This window comes from Bacillus rossius (genome assembly GCF_032445375.1).
Source record: "Bacillus rossius redtenbacheri isolate Brsri chromosome 9 unlocalized genomic scaffold, Brsri_v3 Brsri_v3_scf9_2, whole genome shotgun sequence".
In the NCBI taxonomy this organism is placed as follows: domain Eukaryota; kingdom Metazoa; phylum Arthropoda; class Insecta; order Phasmatodea; family Bacillidae; genus Bacillus; species Bacillus rossius.
The window spans coordinates 18481579-18505002 of NW_026962013.1; the positions used below are offsets into that span (position 1 = coordinate 18481579).

General features: G+C 46.6%; 1 protein-coding gene across 3 annotated transcripts in view; it reads left to right on the top strand.

Annotated features, from left to right (window-relative positions):
* The window catches only part of LOC134542916 (transmembrane protein 135-like), a 46958-nt gene extending 24470 nt beyond the window's left edge, over positions 1–22488 (top strand). For 2 of the 3 annotated variants that reach the window (XM_063387502.1, XM_063387503.1), the window contains exons 5-9: positions 14495–14627; positions 15298–15465; positions 19104–19244; positions 20329–20495; positions 22016–22488. In XM_063387502.1, coding sequence (XP_063243572.1) covers positions 14495–14627; positions 15298–15465; positions 19104–19244; positions 20329–20495; positions 22016–22088 — 682 coding nt within the window. In that variant the 3' untranslated portion in view covers positions 22089–22488. Of the gene's footprint in view, positions 1–14494; positions 14628–15297; positions 15466–19103; positions 19245–20328; positions 20496–22015 lie in introns of those variants that run through there. The other variant, XM_063387504.1, reaches the window with a different exon arrangement.
* The last annotated feature ends 936 nt before the right edge of the window (positions 22489–23424 follow it).

Genomic DNA, 23424 nt, shown 5'->3' on the forward strand with positions numbered 1-23424 from the left:
AAGTTTCCGCACTTTAGTTATACTTCCATGGCAATGCTGAAAAACTAACCTGATTAAAACACATATTATAACACCAAGTATATGTTTGTATATTTGTTTTTTTTTCTCCTTAAACGACTGAAATCAGTCTGTAAATAATTACTACAAACAAACCTTACCATGATTAAGCCAATTTATTATTGTTGTTGTATAAGTGATTTTGTTAAAAAAGTAAAAAAAAAAAAAAATTCTAGTGGTAAGATTTTAAGCATGTTCCTTGAGATTCTTAAGAAGCATCGTTGTGCTACTGAGGCGTTGACATGTTGCAAAGAGAATATGTACTATAATCATTGTAATGTCAGTTTTGCTGGATATTTTAAAACTAGAGATTAGTCTTTACTGACTATTTTAGTTTAATAAATATATTCCGGGGTAGTTTCACTGTAATAAAATTTAATTTGGCACACCAATACATTTTTATGTACCCTAATGTTTACTAAAATGATTATATATGGGTTTTATGTTGCTACCATAGAAAAGAGAGGGCCGCCATCTTGGTGTCACATTTCCATTTCATTTCCACAAAATTACTCCTACGAAATGATGCAGCCAACCTTCCTTTATTTTTGTTGTGTAAATATCTTAGGGTAAAATTACTTTAGCGAAAATCGGGGATGTACTAAGCTTATTGATGTGCCAAACTAAACTTTATAATAGTACAACCATACTTTAACCCTTTCTTGCCTAATGGTACTTAAAAGTACCAGGCTATTCAACTTGCCATTAAAATCTTACGAGCTATCCTGAAGTGTCCTGCTTCCTGCTGGTACTTATTTGTACCAGTAACAGTGCATGGAAGCTTCATTTGTACACGTAGTTCTTTAAACACCCACAAGATAGCATCAACTGTCCGTCAGGTCGTGCGCTGGTTATAACTTTATTTCTGCTAATCTTTTTTTTCAAAGTTTTTTGCATTTTTCACTAGTATGTGTTTTTTTACATGTAAATAGCCTACAAATATAGTGTGAAAATTGATGTCTTATATATATTATAGTCAATTGACCTTTATAAATATTTTTTTTTTGCAAAAATATGAGTGGTACCTTTGAATATATATACTGTATAGAAGTCGCCAGCCCAGGTTAACATTTCTAATACGGTTTTGAGGTAGTTGGTTAATTCACCGCTGCAATCGCCACCATCGCTAGGGCATCGACTTGTGGTGGTCCCTAGCGGTTAAGTTTTGAACTCTTCAAACACCCCTTCCCCCTCCCGTTGAACGACGTTGAGCTGCAGTGAATGATGGATGAGGGGTGCGGGGAATGACAGCGGGCGACAGTGCTGCGCTCTAACGTGTAAATAACAATTAAGACGATACAGGGCGTTACGGCAGCGCACTGCAGCGGTGAAGTTCCCAAGCTGCTCATCATACGCTTTTGAAAAACCTTGAGTAAATCCTATCCACTCGCGACTTCTATACAGTATATATATTCAAAGGTGGTACTTATAAGTAACAGGAACTGAGTTGGCTTTATTGTTAAATGTGACTTTCTTTCTTAGAGTTCGTTTTGTGTTTGGTCTTTCGCTACCTATGGGTGAATATTGCTTGTTCTGACATGTCGAAGGTATTTTATACTAACGAAGAAGCATTAGCACTTATATTCGATGAAAATTTTCCTGCTGCCTCAGAATCAGAAGGCACCGATGATGAATTCAGAGAAAAATCTGGCGGTCTTGATCCAAACGAAAATAATTTCGACAGATTATTCAATGTAGGCCTCCAGCACGAAAATCTAAAAGGTTGTAGTGATGAAAATATTGATGACCAAGCAACGACATCAGGTATTGTAGTAGATACAGAAAACGATTGTATTTATGATGAAGCATGTTCTTCAGTACCACAAAATTCCACTACAATAAACATTTTACACAATCAGACAAAACAGGAAGCTGAAAGAAAGTGGAAAAAACATGACAGTTCTACTTCAAGGCAAGACTACAACCGAGATACAGGTATGGATACAGACCCTAAATATCACTGTATTTTGTGTATTGAAATGTCGAATATTTTTCTAAGTATCGCAGTATTCACATAATTATAACAATTAGTAAAATAAATATTTCTGTAACCTACATAACATTTTTCTCTGGAGTGTTTCATTATATAATTCTTTTATTTTATAAGTTTAGTAAATATGGCATACTTTATATAATATAAAAAATACAGGTCAAAAAATTACTTGCATTCTGTTTCAGGCCCTGTCGAACATTTTTTCAGCCACTGCCAAACACCTACAGATATCTTCTTGGTGATGATTGGTGATTTGATTGAAGAACTGACTTTTCAATCAAACCTGTATGCTACACAACATGAAAAGAACTTGAACTTGAAGGAAGGTGAGTTACTTTGTTTTCTTGGGATAAATTTCATGATGGGTTATCATAAACTTCCATCGTGGAAGGATTACTGGTCCACTTGCCGTCGTCCGGGGTCTCGGGCTCGAGTCCCGGTGTGGCTCCTAGTGGGAAAAGGCGGTTCTTGCTACGTATTGTCCGGGTGGGCGCCAGACTAGCTCGGTTCTAGTCGTGAGCTTGGGGGTCGTGGATGTATGTGCCCCTGCGTGGCCCACTAGGGCCGGCGGCGGTGTTGCGTGAGATGATTTTAAATAAGAGGCGTGGAGTTAAGGTGGTGGTGTCGTACCTTTTATTCATAGGAACGAGTCGTACACAATACAACACTCTACAGAGGTCCCCGGGGGGGGTTTACTCGTTATTCCGTGGCGCCGTATGGTTTGTGTTCCGCGTTACGTGGCCTCGGACGCTGCTACGTCTCATACGTCTCACTGGTTACACGGGTAACGTAATTTCGTAACACAAAGGCGGGACACAAAATACACTGAATTAAGGGGGTGCGCACAAGTTACGTGGCACTCGTTACTCGGGTAACGTAAGTTAGCAATACAAAGTACGGGACACAAAAATACACTGAATTAAGGGGGCGCGCACAAATTACGTGGCACTCGTTACTCGGGTAACGTAAGTTAGCAATACAAAGTACGAGACACAAAAATACACTGAATTAAGGGGGCGCGCACAAGTTACGTGGCACTCGTTACTCGGGTAACGTAAGTTAGCAATACAAAATACGGGATACAAAAATACACTGAATTAAGGGGGTGGACGATTGGAGACGGCCAATCCCGTATGCAAATGTCTCGGCGCGGGTGTTGTGCCCACTGTGGTGAAACACGCACCGCAATTAAGTTTGTCCAAGTTCCCTTGCGGGTTTGTGGTCAGCGCCGTGCGCGTGACCTTAAATAAAGTTCTGTAAGTTGCGGGAGGCGGCCCGTGCCGTATACTGAAGAGCAGCCCCGCTGACCAAGTGTGGTGCGGGGTGTCTTTAAATTGATGCGGCCGGATTAGGTCCTGGACCGAAAAAAGGGACCGGGTACTCACGGAGAGGTTAAGTAATAAAAGGGGTTCTGTTAATTAGTGACTATATTTACCGGACGTTACTTTCGATGTAGACAAAGGATGTTGCCTCTCCGTGGGACGTAGGTCCGCCCCGGTCCGTGAGCTGCGCTGAACTGCCGAACTGGCATGGCGTCCGAGGGAGGCTCGGCCTCTCTCGCGCCAGGCGTGACCTCATTACGCTAGACTCCAAACGGGTGTGTCTGGAAGAGATTTTATTGTCGCTAAAATCCTAATTTAATGTTTTAGGAGGAATGGGTACGGTTCTTCTCTTGTCTACTCAGGTTTCCGCGGCTTTGTCTTTGATTGCTGTTCGGGTCGCCTGACTCGGGTGGGCCATGGCCAGGGGTGTGTTCCGTTAGCGGGAGCGTATACTGGCGGGTGCAGGTCGGGCTCTGGGGTGGTCGTCGGCCAGACGACGTCAAACGCCCCCCCCCTGTGAAGCCCGACCTTGCGCCGCTTATGGTCCCGCTAACATGGGGCCACCCCTAGCTCCGGCCACTCCATCCCGGCGTGGTTCGCGGCTCAGCAGCTGGTTGGCTCCGCGTACTGGACCTGGTGATCAAGGCCGACTGGGCCAGCGTGCGCGCCGCCCCGGTTGCCGTCGTGGCAGGCGTGCCGGGGGCGGCGTCGTGGCGCCTGGGTGGGGTCAGCGGCTGATAGGGTCAGCGCACTGGACCTGGTGAACGTGGCCGACTGGGCCAGCGTGCGCGCCGCCCCGGTTGCCGTCGTGGCAGGCGTGCCGGGGGCGGCGTCGTGGCGCCTGGGCGGGGTCAGCGGCTGATAGGGTCAGCGCACTGGACCTGGTGAACGTGGCCGACTGGGCCAGCGTGCGCGCCGCCCCGGTTGCCGTCGTGGCAGGCGTGCCGGGGGCGGCGTCGTGGCGCCTCCTAGCTCCGGCAACAGCTCCACCCGGGTGGCGCTCTCGGTGGCCGCAGTTGGTAGGGCCCGAGCACCTGTCCCGGGTCGTCCCACGCCGAACATCCGGGGGTCGACTCGTCGGGGTGGCCTTGCGGCTGACAGGCTCTGCGCCTCGTTCCCAGGTCGTAGTCGGCCAGGCGAACTGGAGGTCTGTGGGCCCGTCGGGGTCGTTCCGCGGGCTCGCTGGCGGGTTCGCTTGTCCCCAGTCGATGTCCCGGTCCGCGGAGGTCCTCCTTCGGCGGCGGTTGACAGTTCGTGGACTGGTACGGAGTCCGTTCCCGTTCGGGTATGGCGGCTGATGCTGAGGCGGCGATCTCCGGGTCGGTCTCTCCGGGTTGCGTGACGATCGGCGTTGGCCCGTCGTCGTTGCCCGCATCGGATTGACCTATGCTGTGCGACAGCTCGGCGATCTCCACGGCCTCTGCTTCATCGCCCCGTGGGTAGCATTGCGGTGGGGGGCTCTCGTACACCCCGCTTCCCTCCCAGGGTACCACTGCCGTCTCCGGTGCGTTCTCGTGGACTTCTTCTGGTTCGTCTGGCACGTCGTGGGCGGGGTCGCCCCCGGTGTCCCCCGTGGCCATGCTAAGGGCATAATCGTCGAGGTACGTGGGCGGGCGCCGCCACCGCCGTGGTCGTGGCCTCGCCTCGTCGTCTGACGCGGCCTCTGCGGGTGATGTCCCGGGCGTGTATGCAAGTTCGTCGCGGGGCCTGTTGGACGTGGTGTTCGTGAACACTAGGGTGCGGTATGGGCGCGGTTCGGGTCGGCTCCTAGCGGGGGTCGCTTCTGGCGAGTTGTCCTCTTCCTGGACGGCGTCGCTCTCCGGCGTACGGCGTCCGTTGTCGTCCGGAGTGGGGGGTCCTGCGTCCCCGTCTGGGTTCCTCTCCCCAGGCAGGGCGGTGAGCCGGATGTCGTCCCTGTGCACCTTTTTCAGGCGCCGTCCCTCCGTGCGGACTAAGTACGTCGTCCTGCCTAGTCGTCGCCGTACCGTGTATGGCCCGCCCCAGCGCGGGGCCAGGCCCGCGCAATAGTTGCGGGGTGCGGCTGAAAGTGGGTGTAGTCGCGCGAACACCTGATCGCCGACCTGCACGGCGGGTGGAGGATGATCTGTGATTGGGGTGATCCGGTTGGCGTACCTCTCCTGCCTACGTCTTGCCTCGTCGTGCAGAGTCACCCGTCGTTCGTCGCGTTCCTCCGTCGTCTCGTCGGGGTGTGGAGTGCCGTGTGTGGCCCATTCTCCCGGTAAGGGCAGGTTGTGGCCCTGTATCATTTCGGCCGGTGTGCGGCCGGTTGCGGCGTTGGTGCGGCGTCGTACACAGAAGAGGGCGTCAGCCACGTGCAGGTCCCACTGCGTGTGGTCTGCCCCCAGCCGGATCCGGAGCTGTGCCTTCAGTTCCTGGTTCCGGCGCTCTGTCGGGTTCGCTCTCGGGTGGTAGGCGGGCGTCGTGTGGTGCTCGATCTGGTGTTCGTCGCACCAGCCCTTCCAATGTCGCCCCAGGAACTGACTGGCGTTGTCCGTCAACACCGACTGGGGGTATCCCCAACGGGACAGGAATTCCCTGGTCAGCAGGCTGATGATGGTAGGTGTGCGCACGTTCCCGCATGGATACGCCTCCGTCCACCGCGTGAAGAGGTCCGTCACGACGAGGAGGAAGCGTTTGCCGCGCGGCGTGCGGGGGTAGGGGCCCATTACGTCTAAGGCTATCGTTTGGAAGGCGGTGGTGGGTTCCCTGGGTCGCTGTTGCTCCTCGCCGTCACGCCGCCTCGCCTTCCTCGCCTGACAGACCTCGCATTCGCGCACGTACGTACGTACGTCGTACGTGACGCGGGGCCAGTGGTAGTGCCGGGTGACTTCTCGTCGTGTCTGATCGGTCCCCGGGTGTCCAGCGAGGTCGTGGTCGTGGAAGAACCGAAGGACCGCTTCTCGGGCTTCCGTCGGGACGTAGGTCCTCCAGTCTTCCTGGTGTCCGGGTGTGTGAGTCTGAATCAGGCCGTCTTGCATGCGCCACGCCTCGTGTCCGGCGGTCGCTTGCTGGCGGCGTCTTGCCGCGTCTATTGACGTTTCCTGTGCTCGACGTACCCGGTCCTGGACGTCGGCCACGGTGTTGGGTGGGTCTTCGTCCCCGTCCGCGTCGGCCGTGATTCGTGTGCATGCTGAGTCGTGCGATGCGTGTCCGTGTGGTGTGTCCGGGGGTATAATCTCCTCCCAGTCGTCCTCGTCCGTCAGCTCTGTTCGGTCGTCGGGTTCCCGCGACAGTAAGTCGGGGAGCTGGTTCTCCGTGCCGGGAACGTGCTCGACGTCGAAGTCGAACGACTGGAGGAATAGCGCCCATCGTATGAGTTTGCCTTTCCGCCCCTGCATCGTACGCAGCCAGGTGAGGCAGCTGTTGTCCGTCCTCAGTGTGAAGCACTTCCCCTCCAGGTGGGGCCGGTACTTTTTCATGGCCCAGACTACGGCTAGGCACTCTTGCTCGTTGCTGTGGTACCGGCGTTCGGCTGGTCCGAGCTTCGCGCTAGCGTAGTCGATGACCTCGCGGACCCCGTTCGGGTCCGTGTGAAAAAGCACCGCGCCCACACCGAGTGCGCTGGCGTCGGTCTGAAGGTAGAGGCGGCGTCCGGGGTCTACTCGTGTGAGGGTGTGACAGCGAGTGAAGGCGGCCTTTATTTCTTCGAAGGCGCGTTGCGCGGGTTCGCCCCAATGGTACCGTGCCCGTGGTGACAGGAGGTCGGTCAGTGGTGCGATGGTACGGGAGAAGTCGGGGATGTACCCCCTGAGCCAGTTCACCAGGCCGATAAACCGTTGGAGTTGCTTCCTCGTCCGCGGTGGTGCCGCTTCAGCGATCTTGCGCAAGTGAACGGGTTGGGGTCGGTTGCCAGCCGCGCTTACTAGGTGGCCCAGGAATTCGACCTCCTGGGTCCCGATATGACACTTGTGGTGTGCGGCCGTGAGATGGTGTGTGGCCAAGCGTTCTAGGACCAGCGCCAGGTGTCTGGCGTGGTCCTCCCACGTCTCGGAGAAGACGATCACGTCGTCGAGGTACGCGATCGCAAACCGGCCCAGGTACCCCTCCAACACTCGGGTCATCATTCCCTGGAACGTGGCCGGTGCGCACTTTAGCCCAAAAGGCATGGCGCGAAATTGAAACTTCCGCCCGTCTGGTATCGTGAACGCGGTTTTCCCCCTGTCTTCCGCCCGTATGGGCACTTGCCAGTACCCAGCCTTCAGGTCGAGCGTACTGAAGACTTTCGCGCGGCCGAGTCCGGCTACGGCGGCGTCGACGCTGATTTGAGGTGGGGGTGAGCTAATCGTGATCGCGTTTAGCGGCCGAAAATCGACGCAGAAGCGTAGCGAACCGTCTTTCTTTGGGGCTAATACGACGCAAGCATTGTAATGACTGTTGGACGGTTCGACTACCCCATCGCGAAGCATGTCCGCCACTTGCTCCCGGATGGCCCTCTGCTCCCGGAACCCGTAGCCTCTCGGGGCCTCGTGTACTGGGTTGTCGTGGGTGGTCGGGATGTGGTGTTCGGTGATGGTGGTGCGTTTCAGTGGGTCGGCTACCGCGAAGACGTCCTGCCTTTCTGCCAACACGCGTTCCACTGCTGCTCGGTACTCGTGGGGGACGTTGTGGCGGAACTGGTCTAAGGTTACTTTCTCCCCCTGACTCTCGGGGGTAGTGCCTATGGCGTACACCGTGAGCCGCTCGCGGGTGCCAATGTAAACTCGTCTGGGTTTCATTTCGATCACCGCATCTTGTCTCGCTAACCATGGTTGGCCTAGTACTATCCCTTCGTGTAAGTCCTCCACCACTAGGGCGGTTACCGTGGTGACGTCGTCCCGAATGCGTACCTCGAGTTCGGCTTGCCCCACTGTCCTTCCCGGTTGCGTGCTGGTTGCTAACCGTAACTCGGCTTGGTGGGGCTGCAGCGCGCCGGGGGGTACCAGGTGGGGGGCCACGAACACGTGGCTCGCGCCCGTGTCTACCAGGGCCGCCGTGGGTTGCCCGTTGACTTCCACTGGGATACGGAGTAGGCCGTCGCGAGGGCGGACTAGCTGGTTTATCTGCGGTGTGGCTGCTTCCGCGGCGGGTGTGGGTTGGCTCGGGTTACTCGGAGGCGCGGGTTTTACCGCCGTGCCCCCGGATGGGCGTTTCCCGACGTGTTGGTGAAGGGTGGTGTTTGCCGGCGTGGGCAGTCGACATGCCAGTGGCGGGTACCTGCGGGGCAGCCCAACTGGCATCGCGGTAGTGGGGGTTCCTGCTGTGTCGATGACCCATCGGGCCTACCAGGTGGTGGTGCGTCCTCGATGGCTCGTCGCGGGCGGTCGGGTGGGTAGCCCCCTGCTTCCCTGTTCTGGACGCTGGCTATTCTCTGACCCATTGGGCGTCTGGCCAGGTCCCGGTCGGTGTTCGGGGGGTCGTAGTGTCGCAGTCCCCGGATGTTCCGTTCCGTGTCTATGGCTTGTCGGACGTAATCCTCGACTTCCTCTGCGCGGTGACACCGCATGAACGGTTGCAGTTCATTGTGTAGGAGGGTGGTAATGGTGGCGAGCGCGGTGGCTGGCGCGGCGCCGGGTGCTACTCGATTGAACAGTTGCATTTTCTTGGCCAGAAACTGCTCGACGGGTTCGCCGTCGCGTTGGCGTTCGCCATAGAACTGTGTCGTGCATTGGACCAGTGCGTGTTCCGTGTCAAATCGGCGGTTGAATGACGTGGCAAACTCCTCCCAGGGCATGCCGAAGCGTCCCCAGATGTTCCACCATTGGCGGGCGGTCCCCTTCAGCTGTTCGCTCGCTCGCCCCGACCATTCATCGGTCGGTATTCCGGACCGTGCCAGTCTAACCTCGCAGTGTGTTAGGAAGTCTCTGGGTACTTCGTGCCCTATTCCGCTGAACTCGGGTAGTGCTAACTTCCCTGTGTAGCACGGGTTGCGTGTATGCATCCCCATGTTTGGTCCGGTGATTGCGCTTGGTGGTGGGATGTATTTGGGTGCCAGATTGGTCCGGGCACTCGTGAGGCCCATAGTCGGTAGTATGCCTCCCAGTGTGACGTTAGCTTGTGCCTCCGTCTTAAGCGGTGCCCATGACCACGGTAATTGGGTGTGCGGCTCGCCGAGTAACGTCTCGCTCCAGGGCTTGCCCCAGGTCTGTTCGGTGACGTTGTCCCGGGTGTTTGCGCATTGGCATGTCCTGTACCACGGCAGTGATCCCGTCAATAGGTCTATTTCCCTTGGTAATAGGCAACGCGTGCACACAAGGTCTGTAGGTGGTGCCTGCATGTTGAGCTGTATGTTGTACGTTCAAGTTCGCCGTCTGTGACGGGCTGTTCGTAGTCTGGGCGCGTGTTGTAGCGCGCGGGTTTTAGATCGGCGGCGGGCAGGTGCCCGGACAGCCGCACAAAGAGGAGGCGAAAACGGTCCGCGCGGAGTGGGGGTATCGGGATGGTTGCCCGAAGCGGAGAGCGTGGAGCGGAGTGACGAGGTGGGGGTAGGTGCCCGGACAGCCGCACAAAGAGGAGGCGAAAACGGTCCGCGCGGAGTGGGGGTGGTGACGTCGCTCCGTTGCTCGCCTCGCCGTGATGACGTGCGGGGGTGGGGGTGGTTGGAATGTCCTTTGTCCGCTCGCCTCGTCGCGCCGGTCTGTCTGGCCTTCGACCCTTCCTGTGTCCAAAATGGCCGTTTCGTGTCTCCGCTGTCGCCTGTTGGTGAATTTATTTCGAAAATGTCCAGAAGTGAGAAAAAAAAATTTTTCACGTTATTTTCTGCCCCACGCAGCGGGCGCCAAATGCCGTCGTCCGGGGTCTCGGGCTCGAGTCCCGGTGTGGCTCCTAGTGGGAAAAGGCGGTTCTTGCTACGTATTGTCCGGGTGGGCGCCAGACTAGCTCGGTTCTAGTCGTGAGTTTGGGGGTCGTGGATGTATGTGCCCCTGCGTGGCCCACTAGGGCCGGCGGCGGTGTTGCGTGAGATGATTTTAAATAAGAGGCGTGGAGTTAAGGTGGTGGTGTCGTACCTTTTATTCATAGGAACGAGTCGTACACAATACAACACTCTACAGAGGTCCCCGGGGGGGGGGTTTACTCGTTATTCCGTGGCGCCGTATGGTTTGTGTTCCGCGTTACGTGGCCTCGGACGCTGCTACGTCTCATACGTCTCACTGGTTACACGGGTAACGTAATTTCGTAACACAAAGGCGGGACACAAAATACACTGAATTAAGGGGGTGCGCACAAGTTACGTGGCACTCGTTACTCGGGTAACGTAAGTTAGCAATACAAAGTACGGGACACAAAAATACACTGAATTAAGGGGGCGCGCACAAATTACGTGGCACTCGTTACTCGGGTAACGTAAGTTAGCAATACAAAGTACGAGACACAAAAATACACTGAATTAAGGGGGCGCGCACAAGTTACGTGGCACTCGTTACTCGGGTAACGTAAGTTAGCAATACAAAATACGGGATACAAAAATACACTGAATTAAGGGGGTGGACGATTGGAGACGGCCAATCCCGTATGCAAATGTCTCGGCGCGGGTGTTGTGCCCACTGTGGTGAAACACGCACCGCAATTAAGTTTGTCCAAGTTCCCTTGCGGGTTTGTGGTCAGCGCCGTGCGCGTGACCTTAAATAAAGTTCTGTAAGTTGCGGGAGGCGGCCCGTGCCGTATACTGAAGAGCAGCCCCGCTGACCAAGTGTGGTGCGGGGTGTCTTTAAATTGATGCGGCCGGATTAGGTCCTGGACCGAAAAAAGGGACCGGGTACTCACGGAGAGGTTAAGTAATAAAAGGGGTTCTGTTAATTAGTGACTATATTTACCGGACGTTACTTTCGATGTAGACAAAGGATGTTGCCTCTCCGTGGGACGTAGGTCCGCCCCGGTCCGTGAGCTGCGCTGAACTGCCGAACTGGCATGGCGTCCGAGGGAGGCTCGGCCTCTCTCGCGCCAGGCGTGACCTCATTACGCTAGACTCCAAACGGGTGTGTCTGGAAGAGATTTTATTGTCGCTAAAATCCTAATTTAATGTTTTAGGAGGAATGGGTACGGTTCTTCTCTTGTCTACTCAGGTTTCCGCGGCTTTGTCTTTGATTGCTGTTCGGGTCGCCTGACTCGGGTGGGCCATGGCCAGGGGTGTGTTCCGTTAGCGGGAGCGTATACTGGCGGGTGCAGGTCCGGCTCTGGGGTGGTCGTCGGCCAGACGACGTCACACTTCTGAAGACTTTCGAGTGCCTCCCATTGCTGAGGCTATGCCAAGGGATCGTTTTGAATTGATTCTTCGGTACCTGCATGCTAATGACAACAAATCTGTGCCTCAGGGAAACAAAGACAAGATCTACAAAATAAGACCTGTAGTTGAAAAGTTGAATCATAAGTTTCAACAAGTGTATAATGGAACAAGGGAACTTAGCATTGATGAAAGTATGATACTGTTCAAAGGACGTTCCACTTTGAAACAATATAATTCGATGAAGCCTATCAAACGTGGCTACAAACTGTAGTCAATGGCTGACCAAAAAGGATATACACTTACCTTCAAAGTGTATCAGGGCAAAGATGAAGTGGCAGAGACAGAATTTCAAGGTCATGGATTGGGAGAAAGAGTAGTTCTGGAATTATCGAAACCTGTCTGGGGAAACTTCAGAGAATTATATTTTGATAATTATTTTTCTTCACTTTCACTTCTTGAGAGATTGGCAGCAGAAAAAACACATGCTTGTGGAACAATACGTGCAAACAGGAAAGGACTTCCAAAAAATCTCACCGATGACAAGAAACTTGACAGAGGTGACTCAGATTTCAGGTTCTCTAACACACAAGTGGCTTATTACAAATGGAATAATACAAAATGTGTTCATTTGGTGTCAAACTTTCATGGCTCAGAATCAACCACAGTAAAAAGAAAAGACCGCAGTGGCAACAGCACAAATGTAAGGTGTCCAACAGTTGTATCAGACTACAATCAGCACATGGGAGGGGTTGACCATGCTGACAGACTAAGGCAGCTGTATTGTGTAGATCGAAAATCCAGGAAGTGGTGGCACAGACTGTTCTGGGGAATACTAGATATTGCATTTGTAAATGCATTTGTCATTTACAAGGAACTTTATGAACACGACATTGCAGTTCTAGAATTCAGGAGATCTGTGTCACAAGGCTTGATCACACATCAGGTTCCAAAACCCAGAAGAAAATATACTGAAGATCGAACACCTTGTAAGAAGAATGAAGCAACTAACATGAAAAGGAGAAAAACTAGTTTCTCTGTCCCCAAGGACGTACGAGTAGCTAATCGAGGAATTCACTGGCCAATATTTGTATCTAATCGAGGTCGTTGCGAAGTGTGTAGTTCAAAGAACATTCAGTCTCGACCACATTCCCAGTGCTCCCACAGCAAAGTGTTTCTGTGCATGAATGAAAAAAAGAAGTGTTTTTTAGAATATATCATGATGTACAGGTGTAGACAATAAATATTTAATCACCAGTAACATTTTAAAAGATTCAACTACATGAAATGCAAGAACTTTTTATTTGCAAACTCAATATGCTCAAAAAAAGAAGTAAAAAATTATTTACTTATTTTATGTAAATTTTTAAATGACTGTATATATTTAATGATGTGTAAAATATATTATATAAGTGATATATTGGAAAATATTTTTAATAATAAATATAAACAATTGTATGTGCAAATAATTATAAATTTTTTTTCAAGGAAAATAAATACTTTGAATAACTGACGGTACTTATTAGTACCACCTTAAAATTTAATAAAAATTATCAAAAAAAATTTTTGTAAAAAATTGGCATACATAATTGTAAATATTTTATTCAAATTCCGCAGAAAAACAAATAAAATTTTAAGTATTTAATATGTTCGGCAAGAAAGGGTTAATACCTTATGTTGTAATTTATAATTATAAAAATAAATCATGGCAACTTAAAAAAATACACATTACAATTTTGACAATCTTTAGTTAACATTAAAATGTAGAAATTAGCTCAGCGTTTGTCATACTGTAGAGAGACAAGAAATTGTCAGCTTACATATATTTGACACTATGTTGAATAAAATAATTTTTTTACCATTGAATCAGCTCATTAAGGTTAAGGTTAGTTTGTCCAAGTATTTACAGTCTGGTTTAAACAAATACAAATATACATACATATAGGCTACCGTACTTAGTGTTATAATGTGGTTATTTAATGGTTCAGGTTAATTTTGTTTTATTTATCTACTGCACTGATAGATACCACTGTCTTCATAATGCTTTAGAGAACCAACAAAATGTTAAATATCCAACCAATTTTCCTTGCTAATAAATAATAGGTATTATTCAACACACATAAAGAGTTATAACCTCAAAAATTTAGGTGGTGATAATTCCAGTCTAGGGGGAAGTGTCACAGATTCAACGTTGAGGCATTTTCATGCGATGCGTTTAGTACTACTGTTGTTCGGCTAGTCCTAAGAAATCAATATTACTGTCTTGTTAAAAATAAATATTGTTAAATTTTAAAAAGGTGAAAAAATTTTACAGTTTTATCTTAAAATGAATACTTTTTCCTATATTTATCACACTTGGCATTATGTCAAAGAATTATATGTTAAATTTGGTGTCCAAGTTTTAAAATATAAGTTTATTTGCTTGTTACTGAGGTTATATGTTAACACATCACTGGTGAGTACTTTAAGATTGCTCACTTTTTTTTTGTGCCATTGGCTAACTGTCACGGGTGTTTTCTTATAATGCAAATTCTACTGTCATTAAAGTCACTTAACAAAACTGTTGATTAATACACCATATTACATATTTTGTTACATATTATAGTTGGTGCAAAACATTTATTTTCATTTTCCTGTTCTGTGATGTTTCTATGTAATTTGGCTACAAATCCTTCAGAGGGCATGTATCACCACCTGCAATGAAAGCACTTGGCGTAAACAAGAGACACTTCATTCTATGTGGTAAAAGTAACTTGTACTAAGTCACAACACCATTTTAATGCTTTGTGAGTTAGGTAGAGTATAAAATGCGAGATTCTCGAGAACATCTGAAACTTTAACTTCCATGTTGCTAATGGCTTGAAATATGCTCCACTGACTGGCAACTGTAAACGTGATGTCCAGGTTATTCTACCCTCCGCCGGTGAGGAGGAAAAACACCGCGAAACAAGAGAAGCTGTCTGGTGAAAAGGACAGCGTGAAGTCGGTACCTCACGTCTGCCCTCACGAAGGTTCCTGTCTCAACCACGTCCTGATGGTGAGAGTTGAAACAATAATAATTATCTGTGGCACTCGCATTTTGCCGTTTTAAACGAATTATCAAAGGTAGACAGCTGCCTGAAACACATGCGTGCTGAAGGCTAGCGAATAAGTATTTGACGGTATGTGCAGTAATGTATAAATATTACAGAAGAGTGAAAAATTGTGATAGGGTGTTTTGAGATTGTTTTGTGCGTCACTGAAAGCTTCCCTCAAACAACGCAAATACCTTAATAATATTCAACCAGTGGAAATTTACTGAGGTGGGGCCAGGGGTGTAGCAGGGGGGGGGGGGGGGGCGTTTTAGGAGTTCAAACCCACTCTACCCCTACTTTAGCACCAAAACCTTTAATTAATTTCTTATTCATCACTCAAACAAATTTTCATATTAAAATTAATAAAAAAAATTTACCATTACAATATTTAAATTTAAGTACTGAAAACTGCTAAAATAGAACTATTTTACACCATAAAAAACCCCGGACCCCCCGCTTTAATACGGGGTGGGGAGGGGGGGTAGGAGGCCATGCTTCTTACCCCCCCCCCCCCCCATATACACAAATCCTGGTTACGCCACTGGGTGGGGCGAATTATATACATATATTTTTTTCGTCTTGCGAACCCAAAAAGACTACTACGAGCTGACGGAACGAGCGCTTCGGTCGCAGGGCGCCGGCAAGTACGCGCTGATGGGCGTGGGGCTGCAGCTGGTGCGCAAGGGACTGCCCCGGCTGCGTGGCCCGGCCAGCCTGCCGGCCGTGCTCCTGGGCTCGCTGCGCGACCGCCACAGCACGAGGCTGGGCATGTTCCTGGGCGCCTACGTCGGCATCTACTCCGTGAGTGCCTGCACTTCATCGTGTGGAATATCTTGTTTCGACACCAATATTTTTTGGTATAGAGTTATTTTTTTGATAATGATACTTTTGATGTACTCTGGAAACATATAAAGTTGAGTACTAGATTCCTTTTTTTTTTTTTTAGGTATTATATCAAATAAGTGTGTGTGTGTATATGTATGTATGTATATATATGTATATATGTATACACATGCATATATACACATATATATATATACATATATATATACATACATATATACATACATATATATACATACATATATATACACATACATATACACATACACATATATATACATATATATATATATACACATACATATATATACACATACATATACACATCTATATACATATATATACATATATACATATATATACATATATATACATATATATACATATATAATGCCGTCGTCCGGGGTCTCGGGCTCGAGTCCCGGTGTGGCTCCTAGTTGGAAAAGGCGGTTCTTGATCTGTGTTGTCCGGGTGGGCACCAGACTAGCTCGTTTCTAGTCGTGAATTTGGGGTCGTGGATGTATGTGCCCCTGCGTGGCCCACTAGGGCCGGCGGCGGTGTTGCGTGAGATGATTTTAAATAAGAGACGTGGAGTTGAGGTGGTGGTGTCGTACCTTTTATTCAGAGGAGCGAGTCGTACACAATACAACACTCTACAGAGGTCCCCGGGGGGTTTTTACTTGTTATTCCGTGGCGCCGTATTGTTTGTGTTCCGCGTTACGTGGCCTCGGATGCTGTTATGTCTCAGACGTCTCACTGGGTACGCAGGTAACGTAATTTCGTAACACAAAGGCGGGACACAAAATACACTGAATTAAGGGGGCGCGTACAGGTTACGTGGCACTCGTTACTCGGGTAACGTAAGTTAGCAATACAAAATACGGGATACAAAAATACACTGAATTAAGGGGGTGCGCACAGTTTACGTGGCACTCGTTACTCGGGTAACGTAAGTTAGCAATACAAAACACGGGATACAAAAATACACTGGATTAAGGGGGCGCGCACAAGTTACGTGGCACTCGTTACTCGGGTAACGTAAGTTGGCAGTACAAAATACGGGATACAAAAATACACTGAATTAAGGGGGCGGGCGATTGGAGACGGCCAATCCCGTATGCAAATGTCTCGGCGCGGGTGTTGTGCCCACTGTGGTGAAACACGCACCGCAATTAAGTTTGTCCAAGTTCCCTTGCGGGTTTGTGGTCAGCGCCGTGCGCGTGACCTTAAATAAAGTTCTGTACGTTGCGGGAGACGGCCCGTGCCGTATGCTGAAGAGCAGCCCCGCTGACCAAGTGTGGTGCGGGGTGTCCTTAAGTTGATGCGGCCGGATTAGGTCCTGGACCGAAAAAAGGGACCGGGTACTCACGGAGAGGTTAAGTAATAAAAGGGGTTTGGTTAATTAGTGACTATATTTACCGGACGTTACTTTCAATGTAGACAAAGGATGTTGCCTCTCCGTGGGACGTAGGTCCGCCCCGGTCCATGAGCTGCGCTGAACTGCCGAACTGGCATGGCGTCCGAGGGAGGCTCGGCCTCTCTCGCGCCAGGCGTGACCTCATTACGCTAGACTCCAAACGGGTGTGTCTGGAAGAGATTTTATTGTCGCTAAAATCCTAATTTAATGTTTCAAGAGGAATGGGTACGGTTCTTCTCTTGTCTACTCAGGTTTCCACGGTTTTGCCTTTAATTGCTGTTCGGCTCGCCTGACTCGGGTGGGCCATGGCCAGGGGTGTGTTCCGTTAGCGGGAGCGTATACTGGCGGGTGCAGGTCGGGCTCTGGGGTGAACGTCGGCCAGACGACGTCAATACACATATATATACATATATACACATATATATACATATATACACATCTATATACATATATACATATACATATATACACATACATATACATACACATACATATACATACACATATATACACATACACATATATATATATATATATACATACATATATATATACATACATATATATACATACATATATACACATACATATATACACATACATATATACACATACATATATACACATACATATATACACATACATATATACACATACATATATACACATACATATACATACATACATACATACATACATATATACATATATATATACAAACACACATTTTAATTTTGCGCTTGGTTTGTAATTTATTATTTAATGTGAAGAATTAACGTGCAGGTACTTTTCATTTGATTAGCGTGACCCTATCGGTGAGTGCTGCTCCAGGGCTGGGCTTTCCCACTCAAATGATCCGGCTTATGTTCCTGGCGGGGTGTCGACGTGATTATCCCAGTGTGGGGAAACATGTAGGACGTTGCCCTGAGCCGGTGGGTTATCTCGTGGCACTCCCCGACAATTCATTCTGTAATGCTCAGTTCTTCTCTCGTCACTATGTCATTAGTGATATTGATGAAAATGAGAAGTTGAGCTCTAATTAATTTGTCCATTCCAGGTATGAGCAGAAGTTAACCATAGCATTTATTGCGACTGAAGTTTCTGGAATGATGTGGATCCAGGTTAAGTGTAGAATTTGGGATGAATCAATATAAGAAAAAAAACACTTTCATGTCAAACAAAACATGCTTAAAACATATTTTTACCTGTAAAATTCATCTCACTGCGTGGCAAGACTCATTGAGTCTTACAGTCCAAGCAAACATTTGCTCTCTTTTCAGTATAAATAGGATTGTGTACCAATAACAGCAATAACTCAGCTTGTTTTGTTTCAAAATATTTGTTTGTGTGTATGTCTTGGCTATCTGATTATTGTAAACGGTTTTCTATTTTTATAATTTGTTCCTCCTAATTAAGTAATTAGTGTGGGTTATCAGAGTTATTTGAAGGGGGCAGTCTTAACAATACTAAATAAATGCCTTTCACTTGGAAAAATTTAAAAGTATCTATATGTCAATTTGGTCTAGCAATTAATGTGTGCCTGTCGATGTATGCGTCAAGTTTATAAAACAAACCTTTGTTCTGGATGATAAAGAAATTCCAATTTTAATGTATCTTTACTTCAGCTGTATTATGATTTCTGATCAGAACCACCGCAACCCTTAAGTTTCACTATGGTTGTAACGCAGTGGACTAAAAACTCGCAGGTGCGCGGGAAAAAGGGGATATGTCAAAATTACTTAAATTAAGATATTAAACATTTAAAGTTCCTTCAAGTATGCAAGATCAGTAATTAATCATTCCAAAAGTTCAGTGTGATAGAATAACACACAAGGGTGCTAGACTTAACCCATTTGGTCCAATTTGTAGAACTTGTTCTCCTTTATTTCATACCATAAAAACCCATTTTTGCCAATATTTGACTTATCCCCTTATTCCCGTGCACCCGCGAACTTTCTATTGCAGCATTTTTATCAATAAACATTTAATATTTGTGGAAAAAACTTGGTATTTCTAAACAAATTGTTTAAGCATACTTTTTTTTTTTTTAACAAGGTATAAGCTTTATCGTAGAGTGTGAGACAAAAACACATTCATTTAAATGAGCTGACTGGTGCAAAACAAATCATCATCGAAGCATATGAAGCAATGAGCCTGTTTGCATGTCTGTGTTGCCCAGGCAGTCAGCTGCGCGCTGAACCAGCTGACGGGCCGTGACTCTGAGCTGCATGCCGTGTCTGCCGGCGTTCTGGCCGGCCTCGCGTACTGGATACAGCCGAATCTGGCGTTCGCTCTCACGGGCTTCACCACAGCGCTCATGGTGCGTATCTTCCCGACTCTTTTCCGAGAAAATACAACCGCACTTTCCTATCAACAATTATTCTAAAACCATTTGCCACCTGAATGTGAGGTTTCGTGCTTGCTTTCAATCATTCAAGCAGTGAATGGTCTTTCGTCTGGGGCTCTATGGTTCCACCTTCTGTAATCCAGGATTAATCCATCCGGTCCCGTACAGATTTATTCAGGTGGATAATGGCTGTATGTGGGCATGTTACAAATTAGATTAAGAGAGAGAATTATTACAGATCTGGTATAGTGCATCCCCCAAATTATTGCTCTTTTATGACTAACAACTTTATTTATTTGTTCCTGATTTGTAGGATAGTAGTCACAAGTTATGCACAGATGCTTAAGGTGATGTGTGAGACTATGAACTACTAGGGTATCAATTCAGTACTCATAAATTTCGGTCATGTCATGAGCTTTATGTGGGACACTTAAGATTGAGTTTGACAGCTGAATATTCTTTCATAAATTAAGAGAACATGTAGGTAAACTGTAACCAGCAAAATAATTTATTTGATGAAATAGTGTGTGTTGAATGATGGGCATGATGGCTTAATATCTCACCTATGAATTTGTCAAAGTTTTCTGTAGTTAGCATTACTTCATAAATATCACAGGCTTATGCAGCCATTGTCTGAAGTGCTTATCTTCTGGGTTGTAGCCATGTCGAAGGTGAAGACTTCACCATGGTAGCAGTTAATACTGAGGTACTTAGAAAATCTCCGGTCATTAAATACGCTGGCCCGAGGGGCGCTGATTGGCTGCAGTTGTGGGCCAATCAGAGCCTTCCTGGGCCTCTGTGATTAGTTCTGGCCTATCAGAAGCTTCACTAGGTTGCAGATACAAGTGGTGAGGAAGCTAGAACAGCAAGAATTAAACCGTGTGGTCTGGTGAAACTGATAACATGACTACTCAGCATTTTTGTGTAAAATGACAAGTCTATTTAATAGCTCGACATGATCAGAGTAAAATGATACAGGCATTGAGCAAGTCTTAAGAACTGTAAAAACTACACCATTTACTTCTAAGTTAATGGGATTAAATGTGCCTGTCGCCAGATGTTGGCGAGACACCTGGCTCAGCAAGAAACAGTTCCGAGCGTGCCTGGTCTCCTCGCCGTGCTGTTTGCGGCATGCTTCGGCATTCTGCTGCATGCGCGAGCGTTCGAAGACCACCTGTGTCCACGGCTGGCTACTTCCATCACCAGTGCAACGACCAATGGCAGGCGAGTGCATGACTAATACGAAAAGCCTAAGCTGTCCATCAAGTTCTGTCCCTGCCCGAACACACCCGAATATTCACCTTCGGCCAACCTCGTGATTTGTTTTATTTTTGCGCAGGAAAAATGAATTCAAATATTAAAAGTGGTCGGTTAGGTTAGCTACATTAAAACACTATGGACGGTTAGTTAGGTTAGTATAGCTACATTAAAATAAACGGAGCAATATAAATATATATGAATAAACCCGAGGTTGGCCGAAGGTGAATTGTTCGGGTGTAATTGGGCAGGGACAGAACTTGATGTACATCTTAGGCTTCCCGACTACTTACAATTGGCACTAACTGCAGCAAGAGAGATAATAAGAGGTGTAACTGGTTGTTTCATACCTATGACACCAAAATGATACATACATAATACATAATGAAAAATGTCTTGGAACATTGAGGTATTTTATTATTCTATGGAATGGGTGTCTGTTATAAAGGTTAAGTAGCTAGGATTTGCAGTTAGATACGTAAACAAACTGTAGTTGATATGTGTTTTAATTTCTACTGAGCGATGTTAACTTAATAAAATGATTTTTTTTGTTCTATATATTCCCATGCATATGTAGTGCCATGTTTTAACAAAGGGATGGGAATAAAATGTATGTAATATTGCATCCAAACACTGTTGTCTATTTATTTATCATCCATTGTAACGTATTCATTGAATAAAATAAGTTTAAAAAACAAAACCGTAGCTGTATAAATGCTAATATTAGAAGTTTTTTTTCACTTAAAAAGATTTTGCCAGAAAAAAAATCATAAAAATTCTTGAGATGAGGTGTTATTATTAAAAAACAATCAGCTAGGAATTTACATCATTAAAATTCATTGTAACACAAATGTGTTTCGCTCTCCATATAGGAAAGGAGCATCAGGAGTTGTTTGTAATTTTAATTTGACTCACCAACTTCTTAAACTTTTAACCTCCATGTTGTGGAAATATTTCAGTCACATGTTAAAGCCAAAGTTACATAAAACTGTTTATTAAAATTTGATTACTCAGTGTTGCCCGAGCTATATCAACCTTGGGAACTGTTTTTTCGGAAAACATTGTTCACAGTTGATGCTATGTAATATAAGGAACATCAATGCATAGTTTAAAGTCTATAGGAAATATATTTGAATGGGAAATTTTTATCTTTAACGCCCCACAAAATATTGCAGAATTCATCAGTGAAGTATGTGCAAGTTTGAATTTGAATGCTCCCATAACCTTGGTAGCTTATTTACAGATAATCCTTTATTTGTGGATCTCTACTTATGAAAAGGAATACAGGTACCAAGCAAAGGAAATTTATTATAGTTTCTGAGAATTTGTGATGAGTGGTATTTTGCTTCATATAATCTTTACCACCCGTAGACCGAGTTGTCAGTCACCATACTGTTTTATAGTTATAGATAATAGTGTCTCTAATGCACATTTGTTTGTGAATTGTTATTACAGTTACTAATGAACTTATCTCATTTGAATTTCAGGTGCGACCATATTGCTGGTATGTTCCAGAGGCGGAGGGATGCATTCATAAAGAACCTAAAGTTTGTAACGTGACCTCAAGTGTTCTCCTCAACAAGTCTAACACAATTCACCCAAGGCTAGTGATCTGACCAAATTCCTTCATTCCGCTGGGATGGCTTCGATATTTATTGTGAAAGTCTTAGATGGCACATAACTAGGTTGAGAATGATCCTTTAGTGTTTAGTATGATTACTTGTGTGTTCAGATGACATCATTTTAGCTTTCGAGTATAAACTGTCTGGCCTACAGCTATGGGAATAAAACCAGAAGGTGGGTATTTACAAATGGGCTGGAAAATAAAGTGTTTATTTTTTTTTCTTTTTTGAACGTACAACTGATTAAAACAATTTCGGTTTTTATCTTCCATGCAAAGGAAATTTCAACTAAGTAAACAGCTAATACAAATAAAGTTGAGAAGTAAGCTAGGAAAAAATTGTTTCTCGCAAAAAATCAGATATGTACGGAACTTGGAACACAGTAGAATATTGGGTGTGTAATTACAGCTATGTAGATTTGTGTTAGTTTGAACTTGCTGCAAAGACATGAAATACTTTTGTTAATTTAGTCATACAAATGAGTGAAAATCCAAATGTTAAGGCTAAGATCCTGAGTTTCTCGCGAGCTGGCAAAGACACGCGTAGTTATCTTTGTCCTCAACAGAGCGCACTAGTAGTACGGCTGAACGATGTAGTGACGCGCTGAAAAAGGATTGTGGGGGGGGGGGGGGGGGGGGGGGGGAAAGAGGACGCTGTTCTCAGAATTCTTATCTCCCAGCGGGGTGTCATGTTTACGACAGGTCTGGAAGAGGGGGGTGGGGGAAGAGTGTACTCTGCCTCGGCGAGCATTTAGATTTCCAATCCCTTTGCCATTCTGTCCCTTTCCACCACACCCACTCAAGACTACTCGATCCTCAACAAAGCGCAAGGGAATACAGAATAAATATTACTATTTTTGGTACATTTCAGTTAGAAACCTGTACGTAACCGAGTGCAACCCAAGGTAATTATAATAAATATTAATTTGGTGCACTACACATATACGATATACAAATTGTATGTTTTACTGCGGTGATTATGTGGCCAAAACTGTCAGATTTGGTCTCTTTTGCAAGAACGCACGTTCACAGCTAACCACTACATTCAAATAAACTGGCCAGTAATGTAGTTTTCCTGCCCCTGTAAAAAAAAATAATAATTTTTAACTGAGTACTACAAAGGTTTTGCGCTTCTACAAAATTATTTTTTTTTTTCCACATTTTGTCACAGGTGTGTGCGTATGTGTATTATACAAACAGTTGAACGTTGACCATCTAATAGCATGACTTTATGTTGCAAAACGGTATTATTTGCTATATTGATATCTGATTAGA